At 35.3% G+C, this 26,473-nt stretch overlaps 1 protein-coding gene across 3 annotated transcripts in view; it reads left to right on the plus strand.

Annotated features, from left to right (window-relative positions):
• The window catches only part of Prkaa2 (protein kinase AMP-activated catalytic subunit alpha 2), a 69,160-nt gene that overhangs the window by 17,827 nt on the left and 24,860 nt on the right, over window positions 1-26,473 (plus strand). For all 3 annotated transcript variants that reach the window (XM_046451046.2, XM_058581500.1, XM_058581501.1), the window contains exon 2: window positions 20,018-20,159. In XM_046451046.2, coding sequence (XP_046307002.1) covers window positions 20,018-20,159 — 142 coding nt within the window. The remainder of the gene's footprint in view (window positions 1-20,017; window positions 20,160-26,473) is intronic.

Below are 26,473 nucleotides of genomic sequence, written 5' to 3' on the forward strand. Positions count from 1 at the left end.
GTTGTTGTGTTCTCGTCTTTTTTTTTTTAGGAGAGGGAGAGAAGAGAGAAAGAGAGAGAAAATTTTTTAATATTTATTTTTCAGTTTTCAGTGGACACAACATCTTTATTTTATTTTTATTTTTTATGTGGTGCTGAGGATCGAACCCAGTGCCACGCGATGCCAGGCGAGCATGTTACCACATCCCCAGCCCTTCTGGTCTGTTTTTAATATCAGGGTGATACTGGCCTCCTTGAGTTTGGAAGGACTTCCTCCCTTTTGGTTCTTTGGAATAGTTTGAGAAAAATTGGTGTTTCTTTTTAAAGGTTGCTGAAATTCATTAGAGAACCTGTCCAGTTTTGGGTTTTTCTTTGTTGGGAGACATTTTACTACTGATTGTCTCATTACTCGTTGGTCTATTCAAGGTTTCTTTTTTTTTTTGTTTGTTTTCATCATTCAGTTTGGAGAATTCACATGGATCTAGAAATTTATCCCTTCTAGGTTTTCAGTTGGTTAGTATATGGTTGTTAATAATTGTCCATAATTATCCTTTGTATTTCTGTGACATTGGTTGTAATGTCCCCTCTGAATCTCTGATTTTCTTGAGTCTTTCTTTATTTGGTTAGTCTACCAAAGGTAGTCAGTTTTGTTTATCTTTTCAAAAAACCAACTTTGGACAGGATCCAAGATGGCGGGCCAGAGGGAGCCAGCATTTTGTGTCGCTCCATGACCCCAGACTCATGTAGTGAGAACACTGCTTCTCTGCAAGTGATAATTGCTGCTCCTGCACAGGAATCACAGTCACCATGCTGTCCAGGGCTCCAGGCCTCAGTGCCAGAGTATGTCTCTCAGCTACTTGCCCACGCAGGACTACCAGGTACACAAGCAGAACCAACAGCATCAGCACCTGCGCAGAACTTTCGGCCACCCACCTGAGCAGAAATCACAGACTCCACTCCCATGCAGGACAGCAGCTCCCAATAGTTTCCCACACAAAGGAACTCCTGCCGCCACTCCCATGTGGATCCCCACCTACCAACGTGGGGCTCTTCCAGTCGCTGCCATTTTGGACTCTGCAGTAGCAGAGAGAGTCCCCTACTCGCAGTAGCTTGCCTGCACCCAAGGACTTCACACGGGCTCTGAAGTCAACCACAGTCACAGACTGCATGCCACAGAGCTCGTCTCTGAACTCATCATTGTCCAACGCCATCACTCAGTTCTCCCCACCTGACCAGACAGCCCACTGCTGAAAGCAGGCATCTCCATCTTGGGTCACATCATCACCAACTTCAGTGGGGACAACTCCCAGTTTGGAACTCTGGCTGGCCAGGTACCTGGTTTCCAACTACCCCCTCTCCCCAGCACCTGCTAGCCTGGCACAGTGACCCCTGGTTACCTTCGCCATCCTGAGGGTGGATACTCCAGCTGTCAACAGATGACCCCACCTATTGGATGAGAAGGGAAGCAGGAAAGACTGATCTCCAACCAAAACAATCCCTGTTTCTTCATTCACGATTTTTTTTCTCTCCCTCTCTATTCTCCCGCCCCCACATCCCCAAAATATGTAAAACTAAGTACTTTGCAAGAATTAGGATTTTGAGTACTGGGACGTCTGAATAGTATATAACAATTGTGTTGTATATTCTTTTGTGTTTGTTATTTTCTCATTTTTCTTTTTTCTTTTTCTTTTTTTCCACCAATTTCTACTATTTTAACCTTTTGTATTTTTCTTAATATATTTGTGTGTTTGTTTTATGTACTCTACTAGTAGTCTTCCCACTTGTCTACTCAAAATTACTTCCTCTCTCTTCTGCTACTAATCTTCCTCTTTCACACTTCCTAAGATATAATAACTCTGTCCTTACCTCCTACCTCCTCAGCATATCATCCTATGCTTACCCCTGGTTCTTTGTCCACCATCAGAAACTGTAAACCCTTTTACAAACCTATTGAGTGTGTTGTAGATAATAATTGAATTCACCATTTCTGTACATTGTGACCAAATTGTAAAAGTCTTAATAGTGAACATTTGTTTTTAGGGTGTATATTGTATATCCTTGGATCTGTTAACATTGTCTTTCACCTCAAAGGAGAGGTATTGGAACCTTACAGGGACACTATAAGCCTATAGGGTAAAAACGGTAATGCCTTGGATCCACAGTGCTAGAAGGGTAGACACACAAGCAGTATGAAAAGACAGGGAAGAAAGTGTCTCAAACAAATAAAGATTCCACATTATTAGAATCCATGACCATCACAGCAGAAGAAATGACAGAGAAAGAGTTCAGGATGAACATAATTAAAATGTTCTGTGAATTAAAGGATAATATAAGAGAGCAAATACAGGCAGCAAAAGATCATTTTGACAAAGAGCTACATAAACAAATACAGGAAGCAAAAGATAACTTCAGTAGGGAGATAGAGGTTCTTAAAAAAAACAAACAGAAATCCTTGAAATAAAAGAAACAATAAACCAAATTAAAAGTTCAATTGAAAGTGTCACCAACAGATTAGACCACTTGGAAGACAGGACCTCAGAAAATGAAGACAAAATATAATCTTGAATGTAAGACCACATAGTGAAAATTGTAAGAAACCATGAACATTCAGGAAATATGGGATAGCATAAAAAGACCAAATTTAAGAGTTACTGGGATAGAGGAAGGCATAGAGTTCCAAACCAAAGAAATGAGCAGTCTATTCAGTGAAATAATATCAGAAAATTTTCTAAACATGAAGAATGAATTGGAAGCCCAAATTCAAGAGGCTTACAGAACACCAAATGTACAAAGTCACAAGAGATTCACACCAAGGCACATTATAATGAAAATGCCTAACATACAGAATAAGGAGAGAATATTAAAAGCCACGATAGAAAGGAATCAGATTACATAAAGGGTGGGGGGATGAATTAGGGTAACACCAGAATTTTCAGCCAAACCTCTGAAAGCTAGAAGATCCTGGAACAACATATATCAAGCTCTGAAAGAAAATGGATGCCAGTCAAAAATATTATATCCAGCAAAACTAAGCTTTAGATTTGACGATGAAATAAAAACCTTCCAATGAAGAATAACTCAAAAGCCTACAGTACAGAATATCCTTGGCAAAATATTCTATGAAGAGGAATTGAAAAACAACAATGAAAATCAGCAAAGGAAGGTATTACACTAAAGGAAAAGCTAATCAAAGGAGAAACCAAGACAAGTTAAATACCAAAAGTAAACAAAAATGGCTGGGAATACAAATCATGTCTCAATAATAACCCTGAACATTAATGGCCTAAATTCACCAATCAAAAGATAAAGACTGGCAGATTGGATTTTAAAAAAGATGCAACAATATCCTGCCTCCAAGAGACTCATTTCATAGGAAAAGACATCTACAGACTGACGGTGAAGGTTGGGAAAAATCATACCATTCACATGGACTGTGGAAGCAAGCAGGGGTTTCCATCCTTGTATCAAATAAAGTAGACTTCATGTCAAAGTTAATCAAAAAGGATAAAGAAGGATATTGCATACTGCTTAAAGGACCCATTCATCAACAAGACATAACAATAATAAATTTGTATGCCCCAACAATGGAGTATCTACTTTCATCAGACAGACTCTTCTCAAGTTCAAGAGTTAAATAGATAACAACACAGTAGTTCTGGGTGACTTTAACACACCTCTTTCACCACTGGATAGATCTTCCAAACAAAATCTAAACAAAGAAACTATAGAACTCAATAATATAGTCCATATCTTAGACTTAACTGACATTTATAGAATATTTCATCTTTCAAGAAATCAATACACTTTTCTCAGCAGCACATGGATTCTTCTCTAAAATACATCATATACCACAAAGCAACTCTTAGCAAATATAATAGAGATACTACCCTGCATTCTATCAGATCATAATGGAATGAAATTAGAAATCAATGATAAAATTAAAAAAGCTATTCCAACACCTGAAGACTAAATAATATACTACTGAATGAACAGTGGGTTGCAAAAGACATCAAGGAGAAGATTTAAAAATTCTTAGAGGTGAATGAGAACACAGATATAATTATTGAAATCTCTGGGACACTATGAAAGCAGTACTAAGAGGAAAGTTTATTGCATGCAATTCATTACTTAAAAGAAGAAAAGGTGAACAAATATTTGACTTAATGTTACATCTCAAAGCCCTAGAAAAAGAAGTACAAATCAACACATGAAGCAGTAGAAGACAGGAAATAATTAAAATCAGAACTGAAATCAATGAAATTGAAACAAACAAAAAATTGACAAAACAAAAAGTTGGTTCTTAGAAAAAATAAATAAAATTGACAAATCCTTAGTCATACAAATGAAGAGAAGAGAGAGAAAAATCAAATTATTAACATACGTGATGAAATATCATAACAGACACTATAGAAATACAGAAGATAATTAGAAATTATTTTGAAAACTTGTACTCCAATAAAATAGGAAACATTTAAGGAATTGACAAATTTCTAGAGTCATATATGATTTGTTCAAATTCAATCAGGATGATATACACAATTTAAACAGATCAATTTCAAGCAATGAAATAGAAGATGCCATCAGAAGCCTACAAACCAAGAAAAGCCCAGGACTGGATGGATACACAGCCGAGTTCTACAAGACCTTTAAAGAAGAACTAATACTCATACTTTTCAATTTATTTTAGGAAATAGAAAAAGAGAGAATTCTTCCAAACTCATTCTATGAGATAAATATCACCCTGATTCCAAAACCAGATAGACACATCAAAGAAAGAAAACTTCAGACCAATATCATTAATGAACATAGATGTAAAAATTCTCAATAAAATTTTGGCAAATTGAATACAAAACACATCAAAAAGATAGTGCACCACGATCAAGTGAGTTTCATTCCAGGGATGCAAGGTTGGTTTAACGTTGAAATCAATAAATGTAATTCATCACATCAATAGACTTAAAGATAATAAGAACCATATTATCATCTCAATAGATACAGAAAAAGCATCAACAAAATAAAGCACCCTTTCATGTTCAAAACATTAGAAAAACTAGGGATAACAGGAACATCTCAACATTCTAAAAGCTATCTATGCTAAGCCCCAGGCCAACATCATTCTAAATGGAGAAAAATTGAAGGCATTCCCTTTAAAAACTGGAACAAGACAGTAATGCCCACTTTTACCACTTCTCTTTAATACAGTTCTTGAAACACTGGCCAGAGCACTTAGACAGACAAAAGAAATTAAAGGGATACAGATAGGAAAAGAAGATCTCAAATTAGCACTATTTGCTGATGATATGATTCTATACCTAAAAGACCCTAAAAGTTCCACCAGAAAACTTTTTAGAAGTTTTTAGGTATAGAATCATATCGTCAGCAAATGATAGTAAATGAATTCAGCAAAGTAGCAGGATACAAAATCAACACCCATAAATCAAGACATTTCTGTATATCAGTGACAAATCCCCAGTAAGGGAAATGAGGAAAACTACCTCATTTACAATAGCCTCAAAAAAAAAAAAAAAAAAAAACTTGAGAATCAACCTAACAAAGAGGTGAAAGACCTCTATAACGAAAACTACAGAATGCTAAAGAAAGAAATTAATGAAGACCTTAGAAGATAGAAGGATCTTCCTTGTTCTTGGATAGGCAGAATTATTATTGTCAGAATGACTATACTACCAAAAGCACTCTACAGATTTAATGCAATTCCAATAAAAATCCCAGGGACGTTCCTCATATAAATAGAAAAAGGAGTCATGAAAATCATCTGGAAAAATAAGAGACACAGAATAGCTAAAGCAGTCCTTAGCAGGAAGAGTGAAGCAGGTGGCATCACTATACCAGACCTTAAACTATACTAGAGAGTAATAGTAACAAAAACAGCATGGTATTGACACCAAAACAGACTGGTAGACCAATGGTACAGATTAGAGGACACAGAGACTAACCCACATAATTACAGTTATATTAGACAAAGGCACCAAAAACGTTCATTGGAGAAAAGATAGACTCTTCAACAAATGATGCTGGGAAAAATAAAATTAAACCCCTATCTCTCACCATGCGCAAAACCCAACTCAAAAGTTTGGAAATAAAACCAGAGACCCTGCATTTAATGGAAGAAAAAGTAGGCCCAAATCTCCATCATATCAGATTAGATCCCTCTTTCTTAATAAGACTCCTATAGTGTAAGAATTAATATAAAGAATTAATAAATAGGATGTATTCAAACTAAAAAGCTTCTTCTCAGAAGAAGAAACAATCAGTGAGGTGAATAGAGAGCCTACATCTTGGGAGCAAATTTTTTTATCACTTTCACATCAGAGCACTAATCTCTAGGGTATATAAAGTACTCAAAGAGCTAACACCAACCAACCAACAAACGAACAAAAAACAAATAATCCAATCACTGGGGCAAGGAACTGAACAGACGCTTCTCAGAAGATGATATAATCAATCAAAAATATATGAAAAATTGTTCAACATCTCTAGCAATTAGAGAAAAGCAAATCAAAACTACTGTAAGATTTCATCTCACTCCAGTCAGAATGGCAGCTATTAAGAATCAAACAACATGGGCTGGGGTTATGGCTCAGTGGTAGAGCGCTTGCACTGGGTTCGATTCCCATCACTGCATATAAATAAATGAACAAAATAAAGGTTCATCAACATCTTTAAAAAACAAACAACAGTAAGTGTTGGTGAGGATGTGGGGGAAAAGGCATACTCATACATTGCTGGTGGGACTGCAAAATGGTGTAGCCAATATGGAAAGTAGTATGGAGATTCCTTGGAAAACTGGGAATGGAACCACCATTTGACCCAGGTATCCCTCTCCTTGGTCTATACTCAGAGGACTTAAAAACAGCATACTACAGGGACACAGCCACATCAGTGTTTATAGCAGCACAATTCACAATAGCTAAACTGTAGAACCAAACTAGATGCCCGTTCAGTAGATGAACGAATAGGGAAACTTTGATATATATATATATATATATATATATATATATATACACACACACACACATATACAATGGAACATAAAAGAGAATAAAATCATGGCATTTGCAGGTAAATGGATGGAGTTTGAGAATATAATGCTAAGTGAAATTAGCCAATCCCAAAAAACCAAATGCTGAATGTTTTCTCTGATATAAGGAGGCTGATTCATAATGGGGTTGGAAGGGGGAGCATGAGAGAAATAGACGAACTCTAGATAGGGAAGAAGTGGGAAGTTAAGGGAGGGCCATGGGGGTAGAAATGAGGGTGGAATGAGATGGACATCATTACCCTAAGTACATGTATGGAGACATGAATGGTATGAATATACTTTGTATACAACCAGAGATATGAAAAATTGTGCTTTATATGTGTACTATAAATTATAATGTATTCTGCTGTCATATATAGCATATTAGAATAAAAAATTTAAAAAACAACTTAGTTTCATTTATCTTTTGTATTTCTCTTTTCTTGCTCTAAAATTTGTTATTTCTTTCCTTCTACTATTGGATTTGTTTTGTTCTTCTAGGTTCTTGAGATGTATTGTTAGATTGTTTCTTTGAAATCTTAATACATTTTTTTTATGTAGACCAACAACCCTAATGAATTGAGAGGCAAATAAGAAATATTTTTTCTTATTGCTATAGAATCCCCTTTAAAACTGCTTTTGTTGTGCCTATAAGTTTTGGGATGTTGTTTCCATTTTCATTTGTTTTGAGACAATTTTAAAATTTCCCTTTTGATTATCTTTTAGAACCTATTGTTTATTCACAAGTGTGTTGTTCAGACTCTATTTATATAATTTCAAAGTTTCTTTTGATTTCTAGTTTTTTCCTATTGTAGTCAGAAATATTTCATTTTTAAAAGATTTGTTAACTATCATGCTACTGGGACTACATTTATGCATCATCTGTTATGGTTTTCCAGAGTACTATATTTCCATTAATATTGTTTGCAATTTAATATTTATGAGTCCATTTATGGTACTATAACATAGCAGCTACATGTTTTTTCATTTGTCTTATAGAGCTAGACTTATGAGCTTCACAATGTTGTAACAATATAGTATTCTAATGATGTTTAAAAGGCTTATTATTTAGGATGGTATTCTATATTTTTAAGTATACAATTGCTTTTCAACAGTGACCATATCCTTGATAAATAATTTTTTGTTCTTTCAGGTATTTTCTCTCAGCTAGTAATATGATTCTCGGCAAGTGTGTCTTACATACATAGTCATTTGTTCAAAATAATTTAGAACATGCCTTATTAATGTGAAAACTTTTTTAGAAGTTAAACTTAAGAATTCTTTTTTTCTGACATATAACTTGATTTAAACACCTATCAGGTTATGTTTGGGAATATACCGCATACCTTTAAGAAATGGATTCTATTGTATTTTTGTTTTTAGCTCAAGTGTTGTTTTAAGTTGGCTTACCAGGGGCAATAGGACTCTTAGGAAATAGGAAAATAGCAATCTTAATTTTTCTCCTGAGACTTGCTTAGGGACTAACAAAATATTGCTTTGAATCACAGTTCTAATGTTTATTTGCTATATGAATATTTGGTAAGTTTCTTCAATTCTGTGAGCCTCACTGCTCTCCTATAAGAACTTTTGGAGGGTCTAAATTTTAGAAAATTATAAAGTACTTAATGTATATATATACATACAAATTGTATATTTATATATGTGTATATGAATGTAGTTGTATACATATATGTGTGCATACACATACACACAAAGTTCCTGGTATGTAGTAGGGATTCAGAACTGCATACTATTTCCTATTGATATCATAACTGCTTTTCTCCAAGGCTTTACCTTCTAGACCACAGGATTTTCTGGTGCTTTCATTCTGCTTTGGATACCCACTTTGGCTAGTTCTTTTCTACAGTTTACTGTACTTTTGTTTTCTATTTCTTATTTCTTTGCTACCTAAACCTTAAGCCTGTGGACCAGCAGCATTGAGAATTTTTTATAACAATCTCCAGGCATCTAAGAATGTTTTATTTATACATCACTGTTGGTTATATACTTAGGATTAGAATCAGTGTGTCATAGAGTACACATGTAAAAGTTCCGGGTACTCTGTGTTCTCATCAGTACTTAGTGGTGTCTGTGTTTATTGTAGGGTATTTTGTGGTATTGAATTTCATTGTGCTTTTATTTCACATTTCCTGATCATTAACAATATTGAGTTCCTTTTCACATGCTTATTGGCCATCTGCAGCTCCTCTTTTCTAATTTTGTTTTCCTGGAAGCCATACAGTTTCTTCCATAATGACTAGACTTTAAGAATATTGTAGTTCTGATGCTGATGGTTAGTATTTCTTTTATTAATACTTTTCCATATTTAGAAGTTCCCTGGAAGGTAGTACCATATTGGATGGGCGGGGTGTCTTGGAATGTATAGATAATACATCTCCTTTGATATGTGTTGGTTTCCCTCAAGTATGAGAATGATTAATTCATCCAGTTTGCGTATCCCTCTCAAATTCTAAAGCTCGATACTAGTAGAGTATGAAGCCTAGGTCATATGTTTATGCATCCCAAATGTTAGTATTAGTCATGCATTTTATCCGTATGGTAAATAATTAGTTAACTGAACATCAGTTATTAGGCACTGTGCCAGAAGCTGAGGATGGAAGATAGATGAGATGTAGACATTTCTCATGGAGTTGGTTGCTATGAAGATCAACAACAATAAAAATAATTACAGCCCTTGAAGCGCCATCAGGGAGAGGGATTGGGAAGGCACATTGGAGGGGCAGACTTTTGAGTTGTTGGAATGAGTGGGGTTGTTAGGGGTGGTGGTTAGGTACTGCTTACTGGGAAAAATGGTTCTCAAGCTCAATTTTGAAAAACAAGTGAGACTTAGGCAAAGCACTGGAGATCAAGGATGGAAATGGTTCATTGTTAATAGCATTCATTGTCTACTGAATAAAATTCCACTGAAACTTACTAAATGCTTATCAAGAACTGGGCATTGAGAAGATGTAGAGTCCTTAGAAGGAATTTCAAGTAGTTCTAAATGACTGAAGTATATATATATCACATTTGAGGTGAGGGAATTGTGAAAAGTGATCTGTAATGGTAGGCAGAAGTTTGTGTATATATTATAGAAATACTATATTTACATCTTTGATGTATGAAGTCTTCCAGTTTTACATAAGTCATTCTGAGGACCTCTTGCTCCCAGTTTTCCCAACTAAGGGCATAACATACTATAAGATGGGATCTAACTTCCCATATCAGTGTATCCTCCATTCTTCTTGGGATAGTAATTTGACCTGAGACCCACAAATTCTGGTCAGTGTCACCATAGAGCATTCTCTAGTATTCCTCTAGTTTTTATTTCAGTCAGCCTTCCTTACTGGCAGCTGGAGGATATACAGAAAACTTATCTTTCTTCCTATGGAATTATAATGTATGGACACTTTGGTCAAAAGCAATTAGCAGTGGAAAGACAACTTCTTTTTTTAAAAAATATTTTTTAGACATCGATGGATCTTTATTTATATGCGGTGCTGAGTATCAAACCCGATGCCTCATACAAGCTAGGCAAGCACTTTACAACTGAGCCACAACCCCAGCCGAAGACAACTGTTTTTAATCCTGGGGTCTACAGCAAAGGAGATTATGAAGACTGATAAATGTGCTTTCTGCCAGAGCCCCAAACTTAGCCATATTCATTACTCATTTCTTTTTTTTTTTGTTCCCTACTTTTTTCTCCTATTCCTTAAACCTAGGGCCAATATCAAGGTCTTTCCCTAAGACTATTAGGATCTTGTAGACAGAGCAGCCCAATGATATCTGTCTATGATAGAGTGAAATTCACTCTATCTAGAAGGCTATGTTTCTGGTCTCTAAAACTGGAATTTTGAGTATCTTTTCTCTCAACCATAAATTATTATTTGTGGTAATACTTGTAATATAATATATATTATTTTAGAATTATGAGTCATATCTTTTGTTGGGTAGCCATGACAAGAGTGTAGTATATGATCATTCAGAATCTAGGCTTTAGAATCAGATCTGAATACTGGTTTTCATCTATTACTGGTCATTTTTAAGTTCTCTGAACCTTATTTTCTTTATCTGACAGATTTCCTCAAAGGATTGTTTTATAAGATTAAAGTAAATGTATGTAAAATGTTTATCATGTGTGTATGCATTCAGACATAACACTCGATATTGTTCTTCCCAGATGTGTGGGCAAGAATTAGACATTACCATTAGATATCCCTCCTACAGATTACACTACATGAAGGTTGTCCACAGGGAAAGACCTGGATTACAAAGTAACTCCTGTGCCCCTTGGAAGGATGATACCTGACTCTTCCTCTCTTCAAAGTCTCTCTTGTGCTTTCATTTGAAGACCCTCCTGAAACATTTAGTGTATATTTTTGTAGCCTAAATTGTGTCAGAATATCCCACATATACCTTGAAGATTTTAAGAAACATTTTTTAGCCATGTTCTGTAATATAGTGAGAGACCTTATTTTACTATATAGGAAAAATATGGTGATAGACTTGATTTTCCTTAGATACACTAGTAATTTCCTAGGAGCACAGCCTATGAATATCATGATTTCAGTGAGAAAAAACTTGAAGTTCAAAAAACGTAGGTTAAGAGTTTTTCTTTTGTACATAGGTTAAGGACTGTGTAGAGGAGAGGAAATATTCCATGCAGTTACTGATCCGGTTGGACGTGAAATTATTCCTGCCTGACATAGTTCAAATTATTATATAGTATTTTTGTAGCCTTTATAGCACAAGGACATTTTATCAGTTCTTTGCTTTGTTTGAGTCTAGCAGATAAATGGGTTCTAATAGAGGTCTGAATTAATAACTTATTTTTAATCATTTCTCTCTTTTTTTGTAAGGCATAATAATATTTTAAATGATATGGTATAATGTTAGCCAGGTGCGGTGGCTCATGTCTGTAATCCCAGTTCCTTGGGAGGCTTATACAGGAGGATGGAAAGCTCAAATCCAGCCTCAAAACTTAATGAGGCCCTAAGCAACTTAGTAAGATACTGTCTCAAAATAAAAAATAAAACAGGCTAGTAGGTGACTAAGTGATTAAGCACCCCAGGGTTTGATCTCCAGTGCCACAGTCTGGCTGGGCACAATTCAGGAGCCACTTGTCAAAAGAAACGAACTTTATTTTTAGAACACACCCACTGCACCATACAGCTCCTCAGGAAAACCCTCAGAGCCCAACTGCCACCACAGGCTTCCCACAAGCCTCTCAACCTCCCCCACTCCTCCTGCTCTTGAGGCCGATTGGCTGGGTCACGTGGGCAGAGCCAAAAAAAAGTCCCCCAATGAGCAGCTCCGTGGTCTGAAAGGGCAGGGAAACAGCCCAATGAGCATCACCGCAGAAGAGCCAATCAGTTGGCAGCTAGAAGTTTGCTGGGGCCCCTTTCGGCTGTGGCTCTCAACACTCCAGTACCAAAATAAATATATAAATGAATAAATTATATGGTATGTCAAAATTGAGGATATGTTTAATATGAATTAATATACAGATAAATATTCTAAATTGTGCGTCATAAAATTATAGGTTATGTACCTTTGATAAAAAATGCTAAATTTCATTTGGGAATGATGTTGGAAATTTGAAAAGTTAGAATCTTTTCACAGAACAATTGTGTATTTACACCTGCATAAATAACTGTGTGAAGTCTTGCCTGCTATGCATTAAGAAAAATGTGTCAGAGTTGTAAAATATACAAAAATCATCAAGAGGCAGGAGTGGTTTAAAAGATTCATACTCTTCAGTATGGAATGATCCTTGCGGGTATAATTACAGAGATCTTAGAGTTGGAAGAGGAATTAGGCTTGATCTTGTCCAATCTATTATGTAGTTTAAGAATTTATCTTATAGTAATCCTGACAAATGGCTCAGCTTCCATTTGAATCCTGGATGATGTGGTTAAGAGAACGGATTCTGAAGATATGCTGCCTGGGTTTAAATCCGTGCTCCACCACACTGCATGTTCCTGATCAAGTTTATAGGCATTCCTTGGTCTATTTTTCTGGTTTGCAATTACCAGCTGCTGAGTCCCTGACAATGGCTTTTGACCCCCTCTCAACAAATAATCAAGAGATCAGTGGAGAATCAAGTAGATTTTGAATTGTAGTATATATCCTGTGGAAAAAAATACATTCGAAGAATAGTAGCTACCTAAAAAAAAAAAGAAAAGGAATTTTCAGTATAGGCAAACATGGTGAAAAGGGGGTTGGGGAGAGACGTCATAGAATGCATGATTATCAATTGAAAACATTTCTATTGATTATTTGCACTTCTGCCTCCTAGAACTGTATAAATCAGTTCCATTCCTTCTATGTGGTAGCTCTTCACCTTGTCAAATGTAAAATTATAAAAGGCATAGTTCTGGTGAGTGTAGATTATTTTCCCCTTAAAATCTCACAGCGTTAGAGCATATTTTGACAAAAATTTAGGAAAACCAAAATGGTCTAGTAATGGATGATAATTTTTTTGAGCTTTTTTAACTCTCTAATTCAAGGAATTGTATGGGCAGTATGTGATAATTTATTTCCATCAATCTATGTATGGTTGCTCAATAAAATTGGAGATTTGCAGTGAGTTTTAAAGTATTCTGAATAGTGTATTAGATTCAGCTATGAGGACAGAAATTGTCAGAATAAGAGGGACGTAAATGGGATCCAAGAGTATTTTGATCTCCTGTTAAGTCTGAGGAGGTGGTTCATGCTGTCCTGCTGGATGGAGCCCAAAGTGGGTGCTTCTCTCTCTTGTTTCTCCCTGCTGCCTGATCTGACCTCAGGGTTCAAAATGATAACCTTGAGAATTGAGGTACTGAGGGGCTGAGGAAGAAGCTCCCAAGGACATTTCTGGTTAAGTGTTACTGGGAAAAATGTACTCATAGCCACATCTAGTTACAAGAGGTATTGGGTTTCAGTCTATTGTCTGAGTAGCCAGGTGCTCAAGTGTAACTTGGGAGTCATGTCTGGGAATGAAAGATGCAATAGATACTGGGTTACAACTATCAGTGTTACAGAACAACTTTGTCTACCGCTTAATATCCCAAGTATATTGTAAGTGTAAATAGTGCAGCCCTTACCATAGTAAGCATTCATTAGGTAGTTGTTCACTGCATGAATGTCTCTTTTTAAATTAATTTTTAAAATTTATATATGACAATTCTTATTGCCCATATACAGTGCAGTTTTTCATATCTATGGTTGTATAAAGTATATTCACACAAATTGGTGTCTTCATACATGTACTTTGGATAATAATGACCCTCACATTCGACCACGATTTCTAACCCCATGCCCCTTCACTTCCCCTCCAACCCCTCCGCCCTATCTAGAGTTCCTCTATTCCTCCCATGCTCCCCTTCCCTACCCAACTATGAATCCAGCCTCCTTACATCAGAGAAAACGTTCAGCATTTGGTTTTTGGGATTGGCTAACTCCACTTAGCATTACCTTCTCCAACTCCATTCATTTACCTAAATGCCATGATTTTATTCTCTTTCATTACTGAGTAATATTCCATCGTGCGTATATGCCACATTATTTTTTATCCATTCATCTATTGAAGGGCATCTAGGTTGGTTCCACAGTTTAGCTATTGTGAATTGTGCTGCTATAAACATTGATGTGGCTGTGTCCCTGTAGTATGCTGTTTTTAAGTCCTTTGGGTATAGACCAAGGAGAGGGATAGTTGGGTCAAATGGTAGTTCCATTCCCAATTTTCCAAGAAATCTTCATACTGCTTTCCATATTGGCTGCACCAATTTGTAGTCCCACCAGCACTGTATGAGTGTACCTTTTCCCCCACATCCTCACTAACACTTGTTGATTGTATTTATAATAGCTGCCATTCTGACTAGAGTGAGATTAAATCTTAGAGTGGTTTTGATTTGCATTTCTCTAATTGCTAGTGATGATGAACATTTTTCATATATTTGTTGATTGATTATGTATCCTCTTCTGAGAAGTGTCTGTTGGCCCATTTATTGATTGGATTATTTGTTTTTTTTTTTTTTTTTTTTTTGGTGTTTTAACTTTTTGAGTTCTTTATATACCCTAGTGATTGGTGCTCTACCTGATGTGTGAGGGGTAAAGATTTGCTCCCAAGATGTAGGCTCTCTATTTTACCTTACAGATTGTTTCTTTTGCTGAGAAGAAACTTTTTACTTTGAGTCCATCCCATTTATTGATTCTTTCTTTAATCTTGTGCCAAAGGAGTCCACAAGATGGAGATTAGGACTTAATTTTTCTTCTGTTAGATGCAGGGTCTCTGCTTTTATTCCTAAGACCTTGATATGTTTTGAGTTGAGTTTTGTGCATGGTGAGAGATAGAGGTTTAATTTTATTTTGTTGCATATGGATTTCCAATTCCTAGCACCATTTGTTGAAGAGGCTGTCTTTTCTCCAATGCATGTTCTTGGCACCTTTGTCTAATACAAGGTAATTGTAATTTTGTGGGTTTGTCTCTGTGTCCTCTATTCTGTACCATTAATCTGCCAGTCTGTTTTGGTGCCAATACCATGTTGTTTTTGTTACTGTTGCATTGTAGTATAGTTTAAGGTCTGGTATAGTGATGCCACCTGCTTCCCTCTTCCTGCTAAGGATTGCTTTAGCTATTCTGGGTCTATATTTTTCCAGATGAATTTCATGATTGCTTTTTCTATTTTATGAGGAATGTCATTGGGATTTTGATTGGAATTGCATTAAATCTATATGGTGCTTTTAGAAGTATGACCATTTTGATAATATTAATTCTCCCTATTCAAGAGCAAGGTAGATCTTTCCATCTTCTAAGGTTTTCTTTGGCTTCTTTCTTTAGGGTTCTGTAATTTTCATTATATAGATTTTTCACCTCTTTTGTTAAATTGATTCCCAAGTATTTTATTTTAATTTATTTTTTTTGAGGCTATTGTTAATGGCGTAGTTTTCCTCATTTCCCTTTCTGAGGATTTGTCACTGATATACAGAAATGCCTTTGATTTATGGATGTTGATTCTGTGTCCTGAAACTTTGCTGAATTCACTTACTAATTCTAGAAGTTTTCTGGTAGAACTTTTAGGGTCTTCTAGGTATAGAATCATATCATCAGCAAATAGTGCCAAATTGAGTTCTTCTTTTTCTATGTGTATGCCTTTGATTTCTTTTGTCTAATTGCTCTGGCCAGTGTTTCAAGAACTATGTTAAATAAAAGTGGGGAAAGAGAGCACCACGGTCTTGTTCCAGTTTTTAGAGGGAATGCCTTCTACATTTAGAATGATGTTGGCCTGGGGCTTAGCATAGATTGCCTTCATGATGTTGAGATATGTTCCTGTTATCACTAGTTTTTTAGTGTTTTGAACATCAAGAACATGGCTTTTTCTGTGTCTATTGAGATGATCATATGATTCTTATCTTTAAGTCTATTGATGTGATGAATTACATTTATTGATTTCTGTATGTTGAGCCAAACTTGCATCCCAGGGATGAATCCCACTTGATCATTGTGCACAATCTTTTTGATATGTTTTTGTATTAGATTTGCCAGAATTTTATTGAGAATTTGTGCATCTGTGTTCATTAGAGATATTGGTCTGAAGTTTTCTGTTTTTTGATGTGCCATTGCTTGTTTTTGGAATCAGAGTGATATTGGCCTCATAGAATGAGTTTGGAAGGGATCCCTCTTTTTCTATTTCTTAAAATAAATTGAAGAGTATTAGTATTAGTTAATCTTTAAAGGTCTTATGGAACTCGGCTGTGTATCCATCCAGTCCTGGGCTTTTCTTGGTTGGTAGACTTTTGGTGGTGTCTTCTATTTTGTTGCTTGAAATTGATCTGTTTAAATTTTGTATATCATCCTGATTCAAATTAGGCAAATTATATGACTAGAAACTTGTCAATGCCTTCAATATTTTCTTTTATTGGAGTACAAGTTTTCAAAATAATTTCTAATTATCTTCTGTGATTCTGTAGTGTCTGTTGTGATATTTTCTTTTTCATCACGTATGTTAGTAATTTGAGTTTTCTCCTTCTCTTTGCTAGCATGGCTAAGGGTCTGTCAATTTTATTTGTTTTTTCAAAGAACCAACTTTTCTGTCAGTTTTTTCAATTGTTTCTTTTGTTCCATCTCATTTATTTCAGCTCTGATTTTAATTATTTCCTGTCTTCTATTGCTTTTGGTGTTGATTTGTTTTTCTTTTTCTAGGGCTTTGAGATATAATGTTAAGTCACTTATTTGTTAACTTTTTCTTCTTTTAAGGAATGATCTCCATGCAATGAACCTTCCTCTTAGAACTGCTTTCATAGTGTCCCAGAGATTTTTATATGTTGTATCTGTGTTCTCATTCACCTCTAAATTTTTTTTAATCGTTTTCTTGATGTCTTCTGTAGCCCATTGTTTACTCAGTAGCATATTATTTAGTTTCCAGGTGTTGGAGTGGATTTTATTTCTTATTTTATCATTGATTTCTAATTTCATTCCATTATGATCTGATCGAATGCATGGTAGTATCTCTACATTTTTATATTTGCTAAGAGTTGCATTGTGGCATAGTATATGGTCTGTTTTGGAGAAGGATCCATGTGCTGCTGAGAAAAAAGTGTATTCTCTCGTTGAAGGATGAAATATTCTATAGATGTCAGTTAAGTCTAAGTTATTGATTGTATTATTGAGTTTTGTAGTTTCTTTGTTCAGGTTTTGTTTGGAAGATCTATCTAGTGATGAAAGAGGTGTGTTAAAATCACCCAAAATTATTGTGTTGTAGTCTATTTGACTCTTGAACTTGAGAAGAGTTTGTTTGATGAACATAGCTGCTCCATTGTTTGGGGCATATATGTTTATAATTGTTAAGTCTTGTTGGTGTATGGTTCCCTTGAGCAGTATTTAGTGTCCTTCTTTATCCTTTTTGACTGACTTTAGTTTGAAGTCTACTTTATTTGATATGAGGACTTGAGGATGGAAACCCTGCTTGGTTCCCCAGTCCACGTGAGTGGTGTAATTTTTCCCAACCCTTCACGTTCAGTCTGTGGATATCTTTTCCTATGAGATGAGTCTCTTGGAGGCAGCATATTATAGGGTCTTTTTTTTTTTTAATCCAATCTGCTAGTCTATGTCTTTTGATTGGTAAGTTTAGGCCATTAACATTCAGGGTTATTATTGAAACATGATTTGTATTCTCAGACATTTTTGTATTTAATGTGACTTGGTTTCTCCTCTGATTAGATTTTCCTTTAGTGTAATTCCTTCTTCTGCTGATTTTCATCATTGTTTTTCACTTTCTCTTTGTGGAATATTTTGCTGAGGATGTTCTATTGTGCAGGCTTTCTAGTTGTAAATTCTTTTTATTTTGGTTTATCATGGATGGTTTTTATTTCACATCAAATCTAAAACTTGGTTTTGCTGGATATAAGATTCTTGGTTGGTGTCCATTTTCTTTCAGAGTTTGGTATATGTTGTTCTATGATCTCCTGGCTTTGAAGGTCTGGGTTGGAAAATCTGCTGAGATAGGAATTGGTCTCCTGTATATGAGATCTGATTCCTCTCTCTGCAGCTTTCAAGATTCTATTCTTATTCTGTATGCTAGGCATTGTCATTATAATGTGCCTTGGTATAGATCTGTTGTAATTTTATACATTTGATGTCCTGTAAGCCTCTTGTATTGGTTTTTCCAATTCAGTTATCATGCTTGGGAAATTTTCTGGTATTATCTCATTGAAGAGATTGTGCATTCCTTTGGTTTGAAACTCTGTGTCTTCTTCTATCCCAGTTACTTTTAGATTTGGTCTTTTGATGCTATCCGATAATTCTTGGATGCTTTGCTCATGGTTTCTTATTATCTTCACTGTGTGATCAACTATATTTTCCAGATTGTATACTTTGTCTTAATGATCTGATGTTCTTTCTTCCAAGATATCTAATCTGTTGGTTATGCTTTCTATTGAGTTTTTTATTTGATTTATTGTATCCTTCATTTCCAGAATTTCTGACTTTTTTTTTCCAGAGTCAGTCTCTCTCTCTCTCTCTCTCTGTAATATTTTGCTACCTGTAATTGCGCTCTTAAGTCTTTGTTGGAGTGATCAGTTTTTGCCTGTATTTGCTCATTTAGGTTATTCTATAAATCACAGATTATGTTAATTATAAACCTTTTGAACTCCTTCCCTGACATTTCATCAACTTTGCTGTCCATGGGTTCTGTTATTATAGTATCCTGGTTTGTTTGGAGCACTTTCCTCCCTTGTTTTTTCATGTTGTCTATGTGTCTTCCTTTCTTGCAGTGTGGATCTGTTATATTATAGTTTCTTTCCTGTATTCTTGTAGTACTCGTGCAGATTGTCTTTACCTCACCTTGATGTTGGACTTCTAGACCCTGCTGGTGACCCTCAATGTATGCTACTGCATCTAAATATAGCCAAGGTAGCTTAAGATAATAGTTGAGGTGCCCCAAGATGGAAGTAATGTCTTACAGAGTTGGGGCTGAAAGGGTAGGCCTCATACTCCCTTTGGGAATCCTGCTGTGAGGTGCTGCAGCTTCTAGGTCCCATCTGCTGTCAAAAAGTTAGAGGCTATTGTGTGGAGAAGGCTGTGGCGATGACTACAGTGTCCCAAGATGGAAGTGGGTTAGGCTTAGGCTCCCAGGTTCGGGGGGCAGGGGCTTTGGCTAACTCGGACCTACACTGGACCTGGATCCTGTGCAGGTAGGTGTGGTCGGATATCTGGGACAGGCTTGACCTCCTGTGGTAGTTTGCTGGTCGAAAGGGGCAGTTCCAGAGGCTAGGCTCAGTCGGGTGTCTGCCCCAAGGGTGGAGGGGTGAACCTGGGCCTACTGTGAGCCCTGAGTCCCCCATGGGCTGGTGTGGGCCGTCTAGGCTGGGCCTGGGCTCCCACAGTAGTCTACTGGTAGGAAGAGGCGGTCTGAAAGTGGTATTTTTTGAGTAAAGAAATTTAGGGCAATACCGGAAGAGGAAGCATTAATAGAAATTGTTATGCTGATATGACAGGTTTTGTTTTTTCCTTTTTCTTTAGTTGGAGAACATCAATTGACAGGCCATAAAGTGGCAGTTAAAATCTTAAATAGACAGAAGATTCGCAGTTTAGATGTTGTTGGAAAAATAAAACGAGAAATTCAAAATCTAAAACTCTTCCGTCATCCTCATATTATCAAACTGTAAGTATTTTTGTATGTGATACACGATGATATTAAAAAAACTGTCTTGGAATAGTTTTAAATGAATTTTACAGTTAATTATCTTGAGTTAAACTTACAAAAATATTAGCCTTGGAAGTTGAGTCTTCAGTATTTACTTTAAAGTAATTTAGGCATTCCATACTCTTAGGCAGATTCATTTTTCTGATTTTTTTCTAGTCATTTTATGTTAATATACCAGTACATTTTCTTTTTTGGAAAGGTAGAGTAACTGTTAAAAATTTTTTTATCATACCATACTATTTGTAGAATTGTAAATAGTACTATAATTATTACTAAGTAAAGACTTGAGGAATACAAAATGATTTTGGGTGACTAAATTATAAACTTCAAAGATAAGTAACTTTTAAGATAAATAAGCTAATTAATTAAATAGAAATATAAGAAAATAAGATAATTTACTTAAATTGATTATATCCAAAAAATTTATTAAATATATGCAGAAATGTTTTACAGTTTAATTTTTTTTGCAGTTTAATATTAACTGACATGTAATATTCTCGTTATTGAAATTTGTCTTTAATTTTTATTTTAAAGCTTGGTTACAGTGTTATAAAGTAAATATTAATCTTATTGAATACATGATAATAGCTAGGAATCATGCTGAGCATTTTGCATATATAATTTTATATTGTGCTCATGGTAAACCTATAATGTAGGAATATTTTATAGACAAGGAGACTGAATACCTAATGAGTATCAGCAACTAGTCCAAAGTCATATAGCTAGTAAATAACAGAGGTAGTAGTTGAGTTCAGATCTGACATTGAATGCCATGCTATCAATTTCTACTCTAGTCTCTCAAAACTGTTACATAACTCCTTCCTAAAGGAAAAAATAAATTTATGGTTCTCTGGTTTTGACTTAAATATTTTTAATATACTCTTCTATAAATATGCAGTATGTAAAAGAACTAGGTATAGACCCATATAGGTATAGTTTTGAAATAATTATGAAACCAAAATAAAGTCATAATTTAAATACATATAAAACCATGAAAATCAAAATTTGTATGGGCCCACATAGATAATCCAAGATTATCTTTTATTTTAAGGTCAGCTGATAAACAACCTTAAATCCATGCTGCCATATATTCTACAATATTCACAGATCCTAGGCATGAGAACACATAGTATGCTGTATCAAATAATGTTTTTTTGTAAAATATAAATTGTTGTTAATAACTTTAATAGTAGAAACAGTAGGAAGATTTCCAATACTGTATTTATATTTTGATTTAAATAATGTTGCAGAAAAAAATCTGTTGATGTAAGTATATATAAAGAAAGCAGTGCTAATATACTTGAAGCTTTGTTTGCTAGTTCACTAAAATAAGACATTATATTTTTCTTAACGTTTGTCAGTGAGCAATCTTTCAATGTCATTGTTAATAAGAACCAACTTGATAACCCATGAATTTCCATTGTTTATCTGGTGACAGTGCTAGCAAATAGCTGTGGTAGACAGAGTAATGGTCCTCCAAAATGTCTGTGTTCTCATGCCTAGGACCTGTGAATATTGTAGAATATACGGCAGCATGGATTTAAGGTTGCTTATCAGCTGACTTTAAAATAAAAGATAATCTTGGATTATTTATGTGGGCCCATGCAAACTAATACAATCCTTAAAAGTAAAATAAGGGGTAGGAGGAGTGAGTCAAAGAAAAATATTTGAGCATGGCAGTAAGGTCAGAGTGATAGGACTTGAGAAGGATTCAGGTGGCTGTTGCTGGCTTTGACAATGGAGGAAGGCTTGGCCATAGCTGAAGAATGAATGCAGGTGGTCTCTAAAAGTGGGGAAATACAAAGAAATGTACTGTGTTTCCAGAACCTCCAGAAAGCAACCCAGGCCTGCCAATACCTTAATTTCAGCTCACTGATGCATGTATCAGGCTTCTCATCTACAGAACTGTAAGATTCATGTTATATAAGCCACAAAGTTTTAAAGTATGGCAGCAATGAAAACTAATGCAGCAGTATTCTTAAAATTCTTAATTTTAAGACTGGTGCAGTTATTAGTGGCATTTGGGAACATTCATTTGGTCTTTACTGCTATATTTCTTGTTAGTAAACTATTTGCAAATTGGTATGCTCTGTGATGGGGCTAGGGCTGTGCCTTCTTACAAATAACATGAATGTGCCATGACTCTTCAGAGCTGGCTTTGTTTGGTTTAGCAGGGCATTAACTCAGTTCTCACACAGCTTCCATGAAACTTTCATTCTTAAAATGAGCTTTCATGTCATGTGATCTTCACTTAAAATTTACTCAGTTATAAACAAAACAAAACAAAAATGAGACTAGTGAGATTGCATGGCAATATTTGATTATAAGGTTATTATCTAGGCCCAAAGCTGGGTGATCCAATGTATGTATTAAGATTTTTAAAGGCTGTCATTAATATATATATATATATATATATATATATATATATATATATATATATATGAATGATATATATTGGCATGCACATGTAATTCCAGCTAGTTAGAAGGCTGAGGCAAGAGGATGGCAAGTTTGAGGACAATGTCAACAAATTAGTAAGACCCTTTTAATTTTTATTCTAAAAATAAAAAAGGTTGGGGAAGTTGCTCAGTGGTATAGTGCCCCTAGGCTCAATCCCTAGTACTGGGTGTGTGTGTGTGTTTATATATATAAAATACAACCTATGATGGGACTGCAAATTGGTGCAGCCAATCTGGAAAGCAGTATGGAGATTTCCTTGGAAAACTTGGAATGGAGCTACCATTTGACCCAGCTATCCCACTCTTTGGTTTATACTCAAAGGACTTAAAAATAGCATACTACAGGGACACAGCCATGTCAATGTTTATAGCAGCACAGTTCACAATAGCTAAATTATAGAACCAACCCAGATGCCCTTCAGTAGATGAATGGATAGGGAAACTTTGGAATATATACACAATGGAACCATACTCAGCATTAAAAGAGAATAAAAGCATGACATTTGCAGGTAAATGGATTAAGTTGGAGAATATAATGCTAAGTGAAGCAAGCCAATCCGAAAAAACCAAAGGCCAAATATTTTCTTTGATATGAGGATGCTGACTCATAATGGTGATGGGGGGGGGGGCAGGGAGCATGGGAGGAATGGAGGAACTTTAGAGAGGGCAAAGAGGAGAGAGGGGAAAGGGGATAGGAATGAGTTAGACGTCGTTACCCTAAGTACATGTATGAAGACATGAATGGTGTGAAAATACTTTGTCCAGTCAATGACTTGAAAAATTGTGCTCTATATGTGTAATATGAAATTAATTACATTCTGCCATCATGTATAACAAATTAGAATAAATAAATAATTTAATAAAAAAGTAGAATCTATGAGGTGATTTACATTTCCTGTCCTTTGTTTTTTTAACTTTAAAAACAGGATACCTTATAGTGTTATTTGGGGATTAAATGTGTTGGTCAAATGTTTAGTATTTCATTGACCCCAAACCAGAAATTGGCAAACTGTGAAGTGAATCTCGTTCTCATGATTTCATAAGTCCAAGTGGTTTTTAGTTAACTGACCCAGTTCATATCTCACTTTACTCCATGTTAGTAATGACTTTATTCTAGTTACTATGTGACTTCTAAGTGAAATCTCTTTGCAAATGAGTGTCTACTTTCTAGGAGAAAAGAAAGCTGAAATGGTTGGAGTGTAATATGCTGAAGAGTAGAGTGGGTAAAGTTATCTCTGTATTTGCCTTATGCCTTGACTCCATCAGTTTTTGAATGATAACCTTTAAAGAGCCCATTTGGGGTTTGTGTCCTACCTAGTTCTTGTTCTATTCCTGAAAACACAGGTTTCATTTTGTCAGTAAGTAGTTGCAGTTGTCAGGGAGATATAAATTCTTGTTTTTGATGTAATATTTATCAGTGACTATTTATGGTTCTATAATTATTTCTAATTTTTGTTTGACTAATCTCATTCTGATTTAGTGTTATTTTATTATCTGCTATTTTGTTTTTCTGAAGGAACATTCTGAACATTTTCAGAATTGGTCATAAAATAATAGGCAGAGATAAATTTTGTGTTTAAAGCCTCTGGCTTTCACCTTTGAGCTTAATTCATTCAGCCACATTACTCTTTAGCTATGGATCTGAACTTAAAATTAAAAAAGTACTCATGTATTCTAGCTACTGAATAAAGTTATTGGCATAGCCTTTAATAGTGTCACTGATTTAAACAAGGAGAGAGACCTGATCCTTAAAGTGGTTTTGCTTGTTTTGGGTAGTCTTGACTAACTGCCAAGAATAGTTTCCTTATTTCAAAATGGGTCTCTAGAATTAGCCAGAAAGTTTGAACACTAAATACCAAGGGTGATGGATATTTACTGAATGATTTCTTTATTAACTCAAATTGAAAAAAAACAAACACGTTAGCAGCCCCAAACCAACAGGTAAAAATTAAAATGAAAAAATGGGATTTAAATGCAAATACAGATTTTTTCCATGAATTAGATTTGGTGAATTTTTCATCTTGTTTTCTGTCTTCCATAGTTTTTTAGGGAAATTTGATTTTAACTTTTCAATACTTTCTAATTTGGAAGAGATATTTCTGACTGCCTACTCATTTTAATCAATATCTCATTAAACCTATAGACAGCTTTTTATCTGTTTATTACCATCACCTTGAATGCTGTATTCCCTGAGTTTCCAGGATGCCAGATTTTTGGTTTTCTTTTTCCATTCTTATCTCTTTCTAAAACTTTCTCCTCAGTACCACTCTTTATTAGTCTGGCATTAAATACTGTACTTCAGCTACTGTGCTAGACCAGTTGTCCCGATGGAACCTTCTTCAGGTGATGGTATTACTACTGCAGCATCATTTGCAATCTCTGTGCTAAAGATTCCCAAATCTATATCTCTGGACCGTTTTTCTATTGAATTTTGAACACTAGTCTTGAACTATTTATTGGATTTTTCCATTCTGAAATTGTAGTCATCTGAAACTTGAAATGAAACTGAACTTTTCTTTCTCTCAAGTTTATTATTCCTAGAAGGAATATTTTATATATTTTATAAATAGAACTGATGAATTATTGATGTATTGGAAAAAAAGGAATCCTATTTTTGGCTTAAGCAATTAGAATTTGGGGTTTTAGCTTAAGTAGTAGGTGATAATATTGGGGCCATTTTCGGCGGCTAGGAGAAATATACAAGAAACAGTGGAGCAGGAGTGAACATTGAAGGTACTTTGTTGGCTACGTTAAGCAGGAAATTTCATGAGACATCTAAGTGGAAGTGTCATAGAGTGTCCTTACTCTCCATCCTCCAGCACATTAGTAAGTGTTCAGTGACTTGTGACACACGTGAAGAGGTGACATTTCAACAAAGTCCATGTAGATCTAGAAGGATAAGCAAGAACAAAAGAATGAGTGTAAAGAATATAGAGTACTGGAAGCAGTGTAGTGTGGCAGGCACAGGAGTGTGTGTAGGGGTGGAGCAAAATAAGGTGGGGAAGGAGATCATCAGTCCACTCACTTAACAGATGATGCCATCTAGGCACTGGGCAAACATGGCAGGCAAGATGGTAACAAAGTCCTTGTTATTTTTTTTTTAATTTACTTTTTTTATTTGTTCTTTTTAGTTATATATGACAGTAGATTCTATTTTGACATATTTATACAAACATGGAGTATATCTCATTCATACAGTCCTATGGATGTACACGATGTTGAAGACAATAAATTCCATATCGCAATATATATTTGGCTTTTTACTCTTGAATAAGATGGGAAGCCATTGGAAGATTTTGATCAGAGGTGATGTGATTTGACCTACCTTTAGATTACAACTGGGAAGTGCTGAAATAAAGAAACCAGTTAGGAATCAGTTGTACTGATATGGGTAAAAAGTGATAGTGACTTGGAATACAGTTGTATGGAGGCATTGTGCGAGAAGTAAGCATATTATATACTTTCAAGGTCAAGTCAAGAGCATTCACTGACAGGTGACATGTAGGTTGGGAGAGAAGTCAAAGATAACTCCAAGGTATCTGGTCTAGGAAAATAAGAGTTGCTAGGTTTGTAGGAGGAATGGGTTTGAGGTGAGATGTTGGGGGGTGGTATCAATTATTTGATTTGATTTTGTGGGATTGAAATGCTTATTAAGTATCCTAGTAGACATGTAAGTGGACTATTAAATATCTGAGTTCAGGGGAGATATATAGATAGAGATATAGACATAGATAGATAATAAAGAAAATATTTAACATCATAAGATTGGATGAGATCACCAAAAATGTAAGTATAGAGAGACAGGAAATCCAG

This window comes from Marmota monax, unplaced genomic scaffold, assembly GCF_021218885.2.
Source record: "Marmota monax isolate L192 unplaced genomic scaffold, Marmota_monax_Labrador192_F-V1.1 WCK01_AAM20220418_F8-fsc00023, whole genome shotgun sequence".
Classification (NCBI taxonomy): domain Eukaryota; kingdom Metazoa; phylum Chordata; class Mammalia; order Rodentia; family Sciuridae; genus Marmota; species Marmota monax.